Source organism: Mytilus californianus, unplaced genomic scaffold, assembly GCF_021869535.1.
Source record: "Mytilus californianus isolate M0D057914Y unplaced genomic scaffold, xbMytCali1.0.p SCAF_8, whole genome shotgun sequence".
Classification (NCBI taxonomy): Eukaryota; Metazoa; Mollusca; class Bivalvia; order Mytilida; family Mytilidae; genus Mytilus; species Mytilus californianus.
Genome location: NW_026262734.1, coordinates 108,300,490 through 108,316,955, shown reverse-complemented (window position 1 = coordinate 108,316,955; position 16,466 = coordinate 108,300,490). Strand labels below are relative to the sequence as shown.

General features: G+C 32.4%; 1 protein-coding gene across 2 annotated transcripts in view; it reads right to left on the bottom strand.

Moving 5' to 3' along the window:
* The window catches only part of LOC127711509 (caspase-3-like), a 46,862-nt gene that overhangs the window by 18,414 nt on the left and 11,982 nt on the right, over positions 1-16,466 (bottom strand). Inside the window, exon 9 of one of the 2 annotated variants that reach the window (XM_052217591.1) lies at positions 14,955-15,192. The exons of the other annotated variant lie outside the window; for it this stretch is intronic. Coding sequence (XP_052073551.1) covers positions 15,052-15,192 — 141 coding nt within the window. The 3' untranslated portion in view covers positions 14,955-15,051. Of the gene's footprint in view, positions 1-14,954; positions 15,193-16,466 lie in introns of those variants that run through there. 2 annotated transcript variants of the gene reach the window in all.

Below are 16,466 nucleotides of genomic sequence, written 5' to 3'. Positions count from 1 at the left end.
AGTTTTATATAAAAAAATTGAGGCCAATTTAAAAACAAAAATTGAGTCAAGAATTCGAATCAATACCCATTCATTTGTTGTTTTGGCATCACGTTGAGAATAAAAAATTAATAAAAGAGGGACGAAAGATACCAGAGGGACAGTCAAACTCATAGATCGAAAACAAACTGACAACGCCATGGCCAAAAATAAAAAGACAAACAGACAAATAATAGTACAGATGACACAACATAGAAAACTAAAGACTAAGCAACACGAACCCCACCAAAAACTGGGGGTGATCTCAGGTAATAAGGGACCACTTTTCCATCAGGTTAATTGTATATTTCTTGACGATCCGACCAAATTCGTTTGAAGTCTTTTCTTTTTAATGTCTAGCATATATTTTGTTCAATTTGAAATAAAAACCTCCGAATAAACAGGTCTTTTTAGGAATCTCGAAATGGCTTTTGTTAGTGATCATCTTCTTTATAATATAAAGGTTTTGCTAAAACATTTCTGTTACTTATTTGAATAGATCATAATTTATTTTGCAAAAGACATTTTACAAACTTTAAAAAATCAGACTGAATTTTGCATACTAGTGCAATGTTTTCACGAGTAAGACTGACATTGTCATTCATGAAGTCTTTCGTTACTCTTGTATATATTCATTTATAGATAGTAGGTAAAACAATGTACCTTGAAAAATGGTGGCACTGATTCAAACTATTATGAATTTTAAAAAAATCAAAGAAAGATCAGATACCTCCACTTGTAGGTACTTATCACTGCTTGCTTACATTCCATTGGATATTTTGTGATGACAATGCAGCAAACTGGGTATATATTCATTAACATTTATATAAATTTAGGCAATAGTTGCTTATCCATGTTCACATTGTTTCGTTTCTTATACATCCTTGGCTTTTAAATATTCGGGTATGAGCGTTCCAGATGACGGTAAATCATGGAAAGCTCTTTTGACGCATAAAATTTATAAAGAGTTGTTTTCATTTTTTTATGTTTGCCCTTTTGACAATTGGGCTGAATACTTCTTTTTGTATTCCAGACACACGAAACTTATAAAATGTTACTAGCTCTTAGTCGATAACTCTACTGGTGGACTATAATCATCAGCTCAGAATGTTTCGGTACAGTAATGATTTATAACGTACGTTTCTTAACACTTTTTACATTTATTAATGTTAGGTTTGACCGTTCTTGATAAAGGTAAATCCAAAAAGCACATCGACCGCACAAAATTTATAAAGTATTTATTTTTAACTTTGTAGTTCGTATATTAGAGAAAATGAAAGACTGTTAACATAAGTTAAACGATTGTAATCGATTATGTGTTGGGAGAAGAGCGATATTAACTTCCTAGATAAATTAAAAAAGAAATAGTGCAAGCGAAAGTATACAGAACGCTTCGAAGAAGAATTTATCAAAATAGATATATCATGTAATGAAACGAGTGTTGAAATATATATAAACATATGAACGCCATACGGTCGGGATTCTAGTCACTTGTATTTTCGGAAATTTATATTTTGATTTGTTACTGTTCCTGGTGTACTGTTAGTTCCCGATGTACCATGCTCAGTAGTCAGTTCGTCTGTTCTGACATGATTTATAACACATTTGTCAATTTCCGAATGCAATGTACTAGTAAATCTTCGATGAATTTTGAAATTCTCTTTATGATAATAAGAATATGTGGTATTATTGCCAATGAGAAGCATTGAAAATTCGCTAAAAAATCACTCTATATCGTCATCAAATCGGTGACGTGGATTTGAAAATATTTTTTGAAAACGAACACGAAGAACGTTTAAGCACTCGTAATATACTGCTGTGAGATAAAATTCGATGCATATTTAGATTGTTGACTTCACTATCATCAATACACTCGTATTTGACAGTAATTAGTATAACGTTTTGATGTAAGACTGAAATTACTGCACGACGACGTTGAAGTAAGAATAAATTGCGACGTAATTAAGCGCAAAAGAGGGCAATGGCTTCGTTAGGTTTTTTATATCTAGTTTAAAAAGAATGAGCACAAGGTGACCTGTTATGATCTTCTGCAATTGCCTTTGCAAGAATGTTATTACGAAATTACAGGATAATATCAGATTAATGTTTCTTTTTCGGAATAACATTGGAAAATGAAATCTTGTGTTTTTACATAAAACATGCATAATTCAAGCTGTGATTTCTCGAAAAAGAAGTCATGAAAGTACATTTTTCTGTGCAAATTTTCTGTGCATATTCAAATTGACTTTGTTTTAAAACCTAAAGAAAAATTAATGAACGCTCTTTTCTGCTTCGTATGCCCTTAATTCCCCATTCAAGAGATATTTCTCCTTTTTAAGACATCCATATAAGAATTTCACATGGTAACTTGCATATGTGAGAAACATATATGAGAAATGGGACATACAACTTTCCTTTCCTATCGTTGGATTTCCTTTTCCTTGTGGTGTTGCTATTGTTAACAACATCTTCCTTGGTGAACGTTACTCAGTTTGTTCGATATGTGCATGTAAATATGTTACAGATTCCAAAGAGCGTTTTTTGTTTTGTGAATGGAATATTAAAAAAAAATTAATTCTACCAAAACTTTTAACTTCTTGGACTGGCTTTGCTATATAAGATATAACCAGAAGAACAGGATGAACACATTTTTGGTTACATGTTTTGAGACAAGGATGATCAGCAGGTTACGTAATTTGGTATTAAAATAAGGTAATGTGGTTTAGTAGCTAATGAGATAACTATCAATAACGACCAAAGGACAAAGTTGTAGACAATTACAGGTTTTCAACAATGAGTAAAACCCCATACCATGTAGTAAGCTATAAAAGACTCTGGCATTACAAAATGTGAAACAATTTAAAAGAGAAAACCCAACGTCTTTCAATATAATGTGTTCCAAAATTAACATACAGTAGTTACCGTTGTTCAACCCTCAGAAATCCGTTTTGAATGTTCAAACCAAGAGGGGAAAACTGTGAGAATTACATTAATTCAAATTCAGTCAGTGATTGTATCTATTTAAGTCAAGATCAATTTAATTTTACTCTGTACTGAATTTTTTTCTCAAATCACTTTTAGACTTTGGTACAATTAAGGACATGAAATATTGTTAGTTGTTAGATAATAATGTTGACCTGTAATAGTTATAGATTTGATAGTATTGTATAGTTTGGTCGTTGTTACATTCCCCACATCTGCTTATATTTATTCAAACTTTATCCAAACCTTATTTAGTCGTCTCAGTGTGGTCATATTACATATATTTCATAGAGCATGCGTGGAATTAAATATTTCTATTTTTATGTTCTTGATACCAGGAAAGGATTTCTTTTTAATAACTATAAATAAAATTGAGAATGGAAATGGGGAATGTGTCAAAGAGACAACAACCCGACCATAGAGCAGACAACAGCCGAAGGCCACCAATGGGTCTTCAATGCAGCGAGAAACTCCCGCACCCGGAGGCGTCCTTCAGCTGGCCCCTAAACAAATATGTATACTAGTTCATTGATAATGGACGTCATACTAAACTCCAAATTATACACAAGAAACTAAAATTAAAAATGATACAAGACTAACAAAGGCCAGAGGCTCCTGACTTGGGACAGGCACAAAAATGCGGCGGGGTTAAACATGTTTTTTGAGATCTCAACCCTCCCCCTATACCTCTAGCCAATGTAGAAAAAACAAACGTACAACAGTACGCACAGTAAAACTCAGTTTAAAAGAAGTCCGAGTCCGATGTCAGAATAGGAAACAAAAGAAAATAAACAAAATGACAATAATACATAAATAACAACAGACTACTAGCATTTACTGACATGTCAGCTCCAGACCTCAATTAAACTGATTTAAAGATTATGTCTTCATCATATGAATATCAGGCACAATCCCTCCTGTTAGGGGTTTAGTATTATACCGTCATAAAATATATGAGAAGAACATAACCCGTGTCATGCCAACAACTGGTTTTAGAATAAATATGTTTAATTCCGATGCAAAGACCATATAAGTGAATCAATATTAAAGCCAAAATATGCAATTTTTAATGACCTGACAACAGTATCGTAACTATATCCCTTCTTACTAAGTCTGTTTAAAGGTTTTGTTAGCTTTTGAGGTGATACTGACATTTTTGTGCTTTGTAAAGAATATTACCATAAAAGATAAGATGTGAAATACCCGAACGTATAAGATGTCTGCATGTTGAGTTATATTTACGAATGATGTCCTTATACCGATGATAAAATGATGAAAAATCGAATTAAAAGAACAATTGCACTAAAATGCAAATGAAAATCACAATAACAAATGTACCTGGATCTTATAAAAATTGAAACCATCGGTAAATGTTCCTATTAGCATATATAAAACTATATAAAAAATACTGAAACAGAAACTTTTTGTCATGTATAAGAATATTAACTTTTTTTGTTTTAATTAACATCTTGTGAACTTACTAACATAGAAATAAATAGAAGACTTTTGCTAACCTTCCCATATGTTAATTAACGTTAAATGATAGCAATGTTATACTTCCGTTTCGTACTTTTACACCATAAACTTCCTCATTCCTATATCAATAAATCTTTATAACTATATATCGGTCATTGTTTCCGTTGAATGACTACAGGTATTTACATATAAACAAGGGGGATCCTTAGTTAAAAAGTAAATAGTTTTTTATCATTCTGAATATAAAAAGAACCAAGTGAGCTTTTCTCATCAATTGTCGTTCGTCGTCCGTCCTCCGTTAACTTTTACAAAAATGATCATCAAGTCAAGATCTTCAAAAACGTCAACATTGCTGAAATCTTCAGTTGACGCCTTATTGAATTTATATGAAGAGCCCATCTAGGTCTTTGTGCATCAACAATGGACAATCTCCAACATTGCAGACTAGAATATGATTTATGACAAAACTTACTTTTTTGTTGATGTTGTATTGCTGATCAATTTTTTGTGTTTATAGTTTCTCTCTATGTTTCTCAGTTTTTGTCAAAATCATACACAAAGGTAACAAAATCGTCATTTTAGGGGAATCATACCTAAAAAGTGTGTGCAAACAATTTCGGCAAATTTTGACTTATTTGTAGATTTTTTCTTGTCAATTATATTTGTCTATCAAGTGTCTATCCATCTTTTATAGTTTTCAAGAAAATAAGCAAAAACACTAAAAATTAGTAAATATCTCTATTACAGAGCAATAACTATTACCAATAAGCTGATCATTTTTTTCTGTTTACAGTTTCTCTCTATCTTCTTTAGTTTTTGTCCAAATATGTTGATCTGACTTCTAGGGTTTATCTTAAAACGTAGTATGTCCTTCTACAAACTTTAGGAACATTTGAAGAACTGTGAGTGGTCCATCATTAGAGGGAAGGTAGAGCCTTCACAATTTTTAATCCCGCCACATTCTCTGTTAACGAAATGTAATTATAGCAGTTATAGGCAACCGTAAGGCCATATACAATGAGAAAAAAAAACATACCGTATAAAAGTCGGCTATAAAAGGCTCCGACATGAAAAATGTGAAAACGAGAAAACTAACGGCCTAATTAATAACAAAAACAATTTATAATTTAATAAAAGAGAGGCGGAAATACCAAATATAGGCAACACCATTTTACCGATGTTCAAATCTCATAAATCGATTAAGAACACAAATCAATGTAACAAAAAAAACTAAAGAACCGTATGGCTCCAAAATGAGCGAGACCGGGTGAGTCGATAGGGTAAGTGTAACACCCTTCAGGCGGATCCACATTCAGTCAAAATGTCAAAATCCGGGATAGGACACATCAGTTAAATTACAAATTAGACGACTTTTCTGGTGTCTAAAGATCTTATGCTACGAAACACCTCGCTAGTGAGATGAGATAAAAACATATCGCAACGGTCAAGCAATTCGTGACGGTGACTGTAAATATATAAAGTAACTATTTCAGATGTTCTTTCTCATAACTTTGTTGCAGCAGTTTTTGTGTACGGAGCATACTTCTGCTAAAGATGATTGATTGATTGATGTTTGCTTTATGCCGTATCAGCGCAAAAAGGCAATCCCTTGCTTAGAAAGTCCGTATAGTATGAGCATGCACGAGAATAACGTATCAATTGAGATTCGTAAACGCCATATGATGGAGCAGAGAGTATGTTATTGCAGAGAAATTGGAAGTTGACAATTGGAAAGTAGAACTCATCACGTCTGTCATAGATTTATTTTGAAACCGCCCATCTTCGTCATTATCGGGGAAAAGATCAAGATATAAAGCAGACTTTCGAATTTCTTTTGGTATATATATTCTTAATTTCAAGTTCACCGGGGTATATATGAAACATTCAGAAACGTGTCCATCCCCCCAAACGTGTCCGATTCCCCCAAACGTGTCCATATCACGTCACTGAACTCCAAAATATGTTTAGTGGTAAAAGGGCGCTACAGTGTGTCATTTGTATAAACGCCCAAACGTGTCCAATCTCTCTATCGTGTCCATATTATAAAAAGTAAAATAACAAAATTACAAAACTCCCAAAGATGTCCCCCGTTATTTGGTTATTGCTCTTTCATTGACGTATACTCCTTTTACTATTTCATTGCAAATTGAAATATAGTCCTTTAAGTCTTTATCAAACTAACAGTATAACCCGTGCCGAAGTGGAGTCTCCGTTCGGCTGTGCGGGATGTAAAAGTATGCAGCCATGTCATGTTATAATGTGGATGTTAAATCAGATAATTCGTGTAGGGAGAATGCCCTCTCTCTGCACATTAAAATCCTTGTAACAACGCTTTCATGATGCCGTCGGTGGTATGCTGCAAGGCAACATTTTTGTCCCTATCCATATACCCTTATTATCTAGTGGCAGTTAGAATTTCACCAACTTTTATTTCAAACGGCCTGTATTATATAAGGGGGAATGAAGGAGTGTCATACTGAAGTCCCGAAAAAAATAAAGCGGTCTTTCCCCGCTCTCAAAAAATATTAGATTAGTGCAAATTCCTATTATAACTGTATAAATTTAGGCCGAATCCCAAATTCCCGGAATAACAATGGCACAATCCCAAAGTTCCGGAAATTATTCTTATAGAACCTACCTATAGTATTTGTTGTAATATGTTGTCGTCATGATAATGCATGAAATATTTTCCACTGAACGCAATGTCTCTTGTTTGTGTGTCTTTAAGCATTGTTAAGTGATGCCTGAAACCCAAAATTAAAAAAAAACCCGAATACCAGTTTATAATTTCAAGAGCTTTTAAAGAAACAGAACCGTTGAAAAAAAATAGAAAACACTTCTGCAGGAAGCCGGTCGTGCAATATCCTCATACATGATTAATATAGTAAGGCATTACCGCAGTTTATTAGTACAAAATAATTTACTTCTTTCAACTGTGTTCCTTTTTTAATTTCCGTAATTGTGCCCAAAAGACTTCAGGATTTATGTCTTTTGAAAGCGGCTTTTATCTTATTTAGGATCCAACCGAAACCCGACATCTTCAATCGTGGCCCCTATCATGGAATTGCCGTAAATGCTATAGACGTCACTGAGAATATAATAGCGCTTAAAGTTTTCAGACGTTCAGGCGTTTCAAAGTGGACACGTTTTGGCGAATAACAATTATCGGACACGTTTGGGGGCTGTGAAATCGGACACGTTTGGGCGATATCAACTTTTAAGGACACGTTTGGGGGTAATAGACACGTTTGGGGGAATCGGACACGTTTGGGGGGATGGACACGTTTGGGAATGTTACATATATAACACAAACATTCCTGAAAAGTAGGTTATTGAGTGACGGTACCACATCAATATTTCGGAAAGTGAAATTAAAAAACTTTGCAATATGATATTCTTCCTGTCTTTTAGAGGGTTTTGAATGCTTTCTGCAAAAACAAGTCAGCTCGTAAGGATTCACAACTTCTACTCATAGGAATACCAAGTGTTGAAAAATAAATCCATTAAATAGAGGCAACAGTAGTATACCCTGTTCAATAGTCATAAGTCGAATAAGCGAAAACAAATCCGGGTCACAAACCAAAACCGAGGGAAACACATCAACTATAAGAGGAAAACAACGGAACAACAGAAACACTGAACTGCTACAAAAACATACATAGAAACGAATTATTTGATAACAACTGCCATATTCCTGACTTGGTACAGGACATTTTAAGAAATAAATGGTGGGCTGAACCTGGTTTTATGGCTAGCCAAACCTCCCGCTTATATGGCAATGTTAAAAATACCGCTAAAATGACAACATTACGTGACAGGAATACAGTACAAATAAACGCAAGAACACTCAGGACAGTTAAATACATAAATATATAATATAATAGTTCATTACAACATGTAAACCACAGAATAACAACGGACACCTCCCATACGACATTACACCCGTACACCACATAGAATTATGAACTGTCCGTAACACGAATGTATCAACGCCACAAAGTGACGTCACAGGTAAATTTCTAAAAATAGAATATAAAATTGGGATTAAGTTTGTAATGATGTTATTTTATGTATTTTCTAACCATTACAAGAATATTAATATAGAATTGTGTTAGTAATTGTGTAATGATTTGTATTTTCTAACCATATCGGTTTTTCTTCTATATCAAAACTGTGTAAAAGCAAATAGATCCTGTGCATATAGTTGCTTTAAACTAAAAATCATATAAATGAACTAGCTGATTAATTATCTTAACTTTTACATACATATAGAAAATAAAAATAAATTTCAAACCACAAACCACAAACGATAAGATATAACACAATATCCAATCAGACTTACACAAGAAACATCATATCTAAATACATGAATGTTGGATGTATAAATACCGAGACACGTCTAATAGCAATGCGAATTCACACTCTTCAAAACAGTCATATCCTGGAATAGGTCACGTTCGTTACTTAGCAGACCAGACGACGTAGATGGTAAACCACATTATAAGACGTGGTAAAAATGTCGTTAGTTAGTTTAGACACAGACACATCGTATAGAACAACCAATTCGTGATGGTGTCCATAAAATTTACGGAGTGTCATTTTTTATCTTTTCTCCTCTTAACTCTGTTGGAGAAGTTTCTGCGTATGGAGCACACTCCTGTATATGAAGTCAGTATAGTGTGAACATGCACGAGCATAACGTATCAACTCAGCAAATATGTTGATGATCGCAAAGTCACGCATTTTGATTATTTCATCTGCTGTGTATTTACTTTTGGAATCGGTGCAATTCTTTACAAAATAAGATTTTTCATGAAATAAAAATTTGTTTCTACGATTCCCATTTTTTTTAGAAAGTCTCTGTTTAATGAGGCGATGTACCCGATCTGACAATTAAGCACTGTCGAAAGAATGGTGGTATGAACTTTAGAAAGATTTGTAGTCGAACCTTTAAATGACCTGGCTTAATATCGTATTTAATAGTAATTTTTATTAAATTAAAATATCCAGTATGAAGACTAGAGATTTTCATCGTCCTTTTTAACGTAAGTTCCAAAGGAGAGGAGAAGGCCGGATTTCTGATTTTCTTAAATCTCCTCTTTCCCTCTACGTGTTCATTACAGTTTTGCTGTGAATTCCGAGTTCTTTAGTAAGACATTCCAAGTAATGATGTTTGCATAAAAACAATATTGTTAGAGGATTTGTCTGCTGGAACAACAATATTTTTGTCGAAAAGAGAGATTAAAGCATTCACTGCTCATTGCACGTCGATGATTTTTAAAGGTAGATTCGAACTCATAAGACGTAGACAAATTGACAACTACATGGCAAAACACGACGAGACGACAAACGACACTATAACCATCAGCAGGTAGACTTGAGCAAAAGAATCAAAAAAGAGAAATTGATACGGAGAATAAGAAACAAAATGTCCTAAACAGAAAACCCAAAAATGTATAATTATAACTTTCCCCGAAGATGTTACCAACTATGCTCTGTAAAATAAACTAGTTTCTGTTTAACATGTTTAATCTAGCTTCCTTCTTCTAATGTCTACCAGTGAAATTCTTTGAGTTGATTGAAGATCATGCGTACTTAAATTATCAATATCGAAAAAATGTTAGCTCCATAGTTCAAGTATAATAAACAAAATGGCAATACATTTGCATGTTTTTTTCTTCTTTTATATCTTTCATTCTGTCTCATACCTAGACTTACTCTTAACGACAAAATATAACTGACGTTTGTGCATAAAACTTTACGACAAATGGTCTCAGTAATTTTCACCAATGTCAAATGAACCAGCTGAAATAATAATCATGCCACCCGTTCATGTTATAATCAGCAGAAAACATCGGAGTATATTTCATACAGCCACATCATATACAGTTCCAAAAATTTCCAAAGTAATTTTGGAAATAATTCCAATACCTTAAAAAAAGAATTGAATGCTTCTTTTTGTAAATTTATTGGGTTGTAAAAGCGTTGACCGAGGTACATTTTGTATGAAGCGCGGAAGTGCTTCATTCTAAAAATGTGCGCACGGTCAACGCTTTTACAACCCAATAAAATTCCTAAAAGAAGCATTCAATACTTATAATTACATTTTTTTGCTAGGATCATGAAAACACGATTTCTATCAAGTTTTTCATTTGTTTACCTGTGCACTTTATTGTGGAAGCTCGTGTCGTCATGAATGTTACATTTCATTTTGAAATGAAGTTTGATTTTAGAATGACGCGAGATTGCTGTTAGCCAATCAAAATAACGTATTATAATGAAACATACATGTAATTTAATTATTATTACATGAATTTCATTTTCCCTGAACTTTCATGTACGCGTAGAAAAAGTTCAGTTGGTTTGATTTGTTACTGTGACTTGACTGTAAGTGTTGCTCTCCACCTACTGCAGTTTATTAAAAATTCTGACCAAATTGCAATTTGTTTTATCAAACCAAACTGTTCAACTGGTCAGAAATTTTAACAAACTGCTGTAGAAAACCATAGCCAAGTCGTGAAAGTGCAAGATGATAAAATAAAGCATACTTACAATCCTATAAGACTTTAATTCCACTTCATTGATATTATGATTGTTTATAAAAAAATTGCTATACATTCTTTTATTGTAATTGTCATTCGAAAGGTAAAGGTAGTAATTTATAAATTGCTAACAAAATGTTCAAACTAAGCTTTCATACGATTTTTTCTTTTAAAAAATCTAAGAATAAGACATCAGTTTAACTTCAACCATGTTATATTTTTGTACAAATTATGTGAAATTACAATACAATTTTAATAAGTTTCCATTGGAGATAATCTTATCATTGATCGTTTGAAATATTGCTCTGATCTCCCTTTAAAACTTCAAGAGAACATATTTAAGCTTAGATATAAATAAGAAGATGTGGTATGAGTGCCAATGAGACAACTCTCCATCCAAGTCACAATGTATAAAAAGTTAACAATTATATGTCAAAGTACGGACTTCAACACGGAGCCTTGGCTCACACCGAACAGCAAGCTATAAAGAGCCCCAAAATGACTAGTGTATAACAATTCAAACAGGAAAACCACTGTTCTAATCAATATGAAAAACGAAAAACGAAAACCCACACCAACAAACGACAACCACTGAACAACAAGCTCCTGACTTAGAACAGGTTAAAGTACATTTCACAAAGTATTTTAGAGATTAATTTAAAGAAAGCTTTGAAGCATGCATAGAAAAACACAATGTTAGAAGAAAAAATAATTCAAAAACTTAAATTTGAACAATTTTTTAGCAGTTTAAAAAATTACTACATATCACCTTTCGAATGGCAATTACAATAAAAGAATGTATAGAAATTCTTATAAACATTTTCATAATATCAATGAAGTGGAATTAAAGTCTAATAGGATTGTAAGTATGGTTTATTTTATCACTGTGCACTTTCACGACTTGACTGTGGTTTTTTACAGCAGTTTGTTCAAATTTCTGACCAGTTGAACAGTTGGTTTGATAAAACAAATTGCAATGTTCTCAGAATTTTGAATTAACTGCAATAGGTGGAGAGCAACACTTATAGTCAAGTCACTTCAAATAGAATATGAATGCCTTTCTCTGTTGACACACTTCGTCAGTATTTTTGGGTTTTTGTGTGCAATTTTTTGAACGTGCATTTTCCAATTAAAGCCTAAATCGATGAATATTACTATTTTGGCTACTTATCTAACTCTGTAAAGCGTCATCGTTTAGTTCAGGTTAAAGATCTCCATACAATATCAAGATATAAAACAGCAATAAAAATGTTGTTATCTCCTTTCATTTATTTTTATAGATTGCGTCCTATTCATAATTGAGCCAATTTGACAAAGTGTTGATTCGTATAACGGGTAATGAATGCATAGCAAGAGAAGCTGACCTGTCGACACATCATGTCCATCATTTTTCGTTTGTTACCTTGATTTGTCTTTTAATCGATTTATGATACACTCATGCACATTAAGTTTGACTACCCGAAAAGATAATTTCGTTCTCGAAATTACAACTTTGAGGCTTTTGTTTTGATGTGATTCATGCATTAAACGTAAATCATCATCATATTTCAATCTCAACTATTTTAAAAATTGGGAATTGAATAATACTGATTTAGTTTTATAAACATTTACGTCCAGTTGTAGTGTTGAGCTATCTGAAATAAGCCAAGCACTGAGTTTTCATCTTCTGAAACGCAAGATATATTTCGGATATATATATATACATCTTTTTTGACGTATTATAGAGTTACATATAGTTTTGAAAAAGATTTTAATCTCAGAAACCTATTAACTTTATAAAGTGTTATTTCATATTTTAGAAACTTGACATTTTAAAAATCGTAACGTCATTTCATTCTTATGTTAAAGATAATATAAGTATTTTGAGAACAGACTGAAAACATTTTGAAAGTGAAATGAGGCACATTGTAACATTTGTCTCTTGAAACCCACGTGTGCTCATTGATCTATTTGTTCTATAGACACTAATCAATTCATAGGGCATGAAATCTCGATATGATATATATGTTGTGTTGCAGGGCTGTCTGATGAAATGTCTCATAGAAATTTAGAAAGAAATATTTACAATTGTACACTTATCTGTATATTGATTACATTAACAAAAATTGCAAATAAAGGCAACAGTACTATACCGCTGTTCAAAAGTCATAAATCGATTTAACTGAAACAAATCCGGTCACAAACCAAAACCGAGGGAAACACATCAACTATAAGAGAAAAACAACGGAACAAACTAAACACTGAACTGCTACAAAAAACAAACGCCAACATACATAGAAAAGGACTATTTGATAACAACTGCCATATTCCTGAATTGGTACATGACATTTAAGGAAAAAGGTTTTATGGCTAGCCAAACCTCCCGCTTATATGGCAATGTTAAAAAATACCGCTCAAATGACAACATTACGTGACAGGAATACATTACCACTAAACGCAAGAACCCCTTAGGACAGAAACATACATAAATAAATAATATAATAGTACATTACAACATGTAAACCACAGAATAACAACGGACATTTACACCACAATAAAATTATGAACTGTCCGTCACACGAATGTATCAACGCCACAAAAAGTGACGTCACAGGTAAATTTCTAAAAATAGAATATAAAATTGGGATTAAGTTTGTAAGGGTGTTATCATATGTATTTTCTAACCATTATAAGAATATTAATATAGAATTGTGTTAGTAATGGTGTAATTATTTGTATTTTCTAACCATGTCGGTTTTTCTTCTAAATCAAAACTGTAAAAATAAATTAATCCTGTGTATAAAGTAGATTTAATCTAAAAATCATATAAATGAACTAGCTGATTAATTATCTTAACTTTTACATACATGTAGAAAATAAAAAAAGAATTCAAACCACAAACGATAAGACATAAGACAATATCCAATCAGAATTACAAACGAAACATCATAACTAAATACATGAATGTTGGATGTATAAATACCGAGACACGTCTAATAGCAATGCGAACTCACACTCGGGAAAACAGTCATATTCTGGAAGAGGTCACGTTCGGTACTTAGCAGACCAGACGACGAAGATGGTAAACCACATTATAAGACGTGGTAAAAATGTCGTTAGTTAATTTAGACACAGACACATCGTATAGAACAATAAATTCGTGATGGTGTCCGTAAAATTTACGGAGTGTCATTTTTAATCTTTCCTCCTCATAACTCTGTTTGAGCAGTTTTTACGCAAGGAGCACACTACTGTATATGAAGTCCTTATAGTGTGAACATGCACGAACATAACGTATCAACTGAGATATGTAAACACCATACGATGGGGCAGAAGGTATGTTACTGCTGAGAAATGGGAAATTGATAATTGGGAAGTTGAAATTGTCCCGTTTGTCATAGATTTTAGTGTGAAGTCGATCATCTGTGTCAATATTGAGGAAAAGATCAAGGTATGAAGCAGTCCCTCTAGTATCAGTATTATCCTTAGTTTCAATTTCACTGGGATATATGAGATGTAAGTACTGACTGAAATATGGGTTATTCAGTGATAGGACATCATCAATATATCTGAAAGTAAAATTAATGAATTTCGCAAGGTGCTTTTTCTTTTTGTCTTAAAGAAGGTTCTAAATGAATTCTGCTTCATACGAGTACAAAAAAAAATCGGCCAGTAGGGGTGCACAATAAGTACTCATTGGAATACCGACTGTCTGTTGAAATATCAATCCTCCAAACTCAACAAATATATTTTCTATCAAAAAGTACAGCATTTTGATAATATCATTTTCAGTATATTTTCTGATAGAATCAGTGTGGTTCTTAACAAAATAATTATTAAAGCCCAAAACAAGAAATTTATATGTACGATTCCCATTTTTATAGAAAAAGCTCTGTTTGATGAGATGGTGAAGTCGATCTTTCAATTGAGGATGGGGAATAGTAGTGTAAAGCGTAGAAAAATCAAAAGTTTTAATGTTGCTGCAAAATTGCTTACAATAATTTTTACATCACTGTCTATCTTTAGAAAACATCAACATTGTAAATTTCATTTATTACTTAAACAACTGAGGAGAGTCTCCATGAACACCAGGAAAAAAGTAAAATTTCTTCCTTAGATTTGATTTAACCTCCGATACGGTCAATTTCTGGCCAAATTCATCTGGACCTTTTCCTTTCGCAACTAATCTGTTTACCTGAAAACAATGAAATGATCATTAATTAAGTTACCTTTGAATATCAGGTAAACCAACCTCCTTAAAAAAAATATTTTCAATCCTTCTATTCCTATTGCATTTTGCACAAAATCGTCGCATTACCGCAATGGTTTCTGAAAGACAGTTTTTGTCTGCAAAAGTCGTATCGTAATTGAATGGAAAGTCAGAGTGAACCCGAATATTTTGGCTTTCCTTTCGATTCACATTTCGAGATTGATTTAAATCAGGAATCATTTGAGCAGACATTTTAAACATAAATCATACAATGACCCATTGAACACTTAATTCAAAGGAACGAATTGATCTGAATCAATCAAATCAAATCGAATTATTAAATAAGTCTCAGTATTTATAGTAAAATTATGTTTTATTACTATTCTTGCTAAAAAAAAGTTGCAGTGAACATAAACTTTTAACAAACGAATTCGGCGTGTCTAGTTTGTGTCTAGTCTGTCTATTATCTACAATAAACTGTTTTAATATAGTATGACAGTATTCTGAAAAAATGAAAATATCACTTATAATAAATATTTTTGTTGCGTCCGATGCTCTTTTCTGGATTTACCTTCATCAGGAACACTCAAATCAAAATAATTGAAAAACGATAATGCATAATTACCGAAAATTGCAACTGTTTTGATGTGCTTTCATGTATCAAATGAACCATTTATTTTACAAAAATCATTACTCAATGTTTTTTTTCTTATAATCATCGAAATTTATAAAAAAAAAAAAAAAAAAAAAAAAACACTTTTAAATCATGAAAGTAACGTTGACCTGGCTACTGGGGGGATGATATCCATGGAGAATTGCGGCTGATATCTACATGTAGAAAATATGATAACCGATACGTATTCTGACTTCCACTATCATGACGAATGGCAAAACAAATCGCAAATTCTCGAACTTACTTCTAATATCGAATTATCAAACTATTTTTTTTTTAAACAATAGAAAAAAAAACATTTAAACTTTTGATTCTGTTTTAAATTGTATGCAATATTTTATGCACATTTGATTTCATTATAGTTATGAACGTTAATTTTATTTTTCCATTTAATAAGGGGCTTTCCGTTTTGAATTTTCCTTGGAGTTCGGTATTTTTGTGATTTTACTTTTTAATACGAAGTGTTTATAAATACAATAAAGTGTATTATTTTTGTTGACTATTATTCACAATGTAAAATTTATGTTAAAACTATATTATTCAAGTAAGATTTGGCTCTTTATACTTTAAGTTATAATTTCGAAAA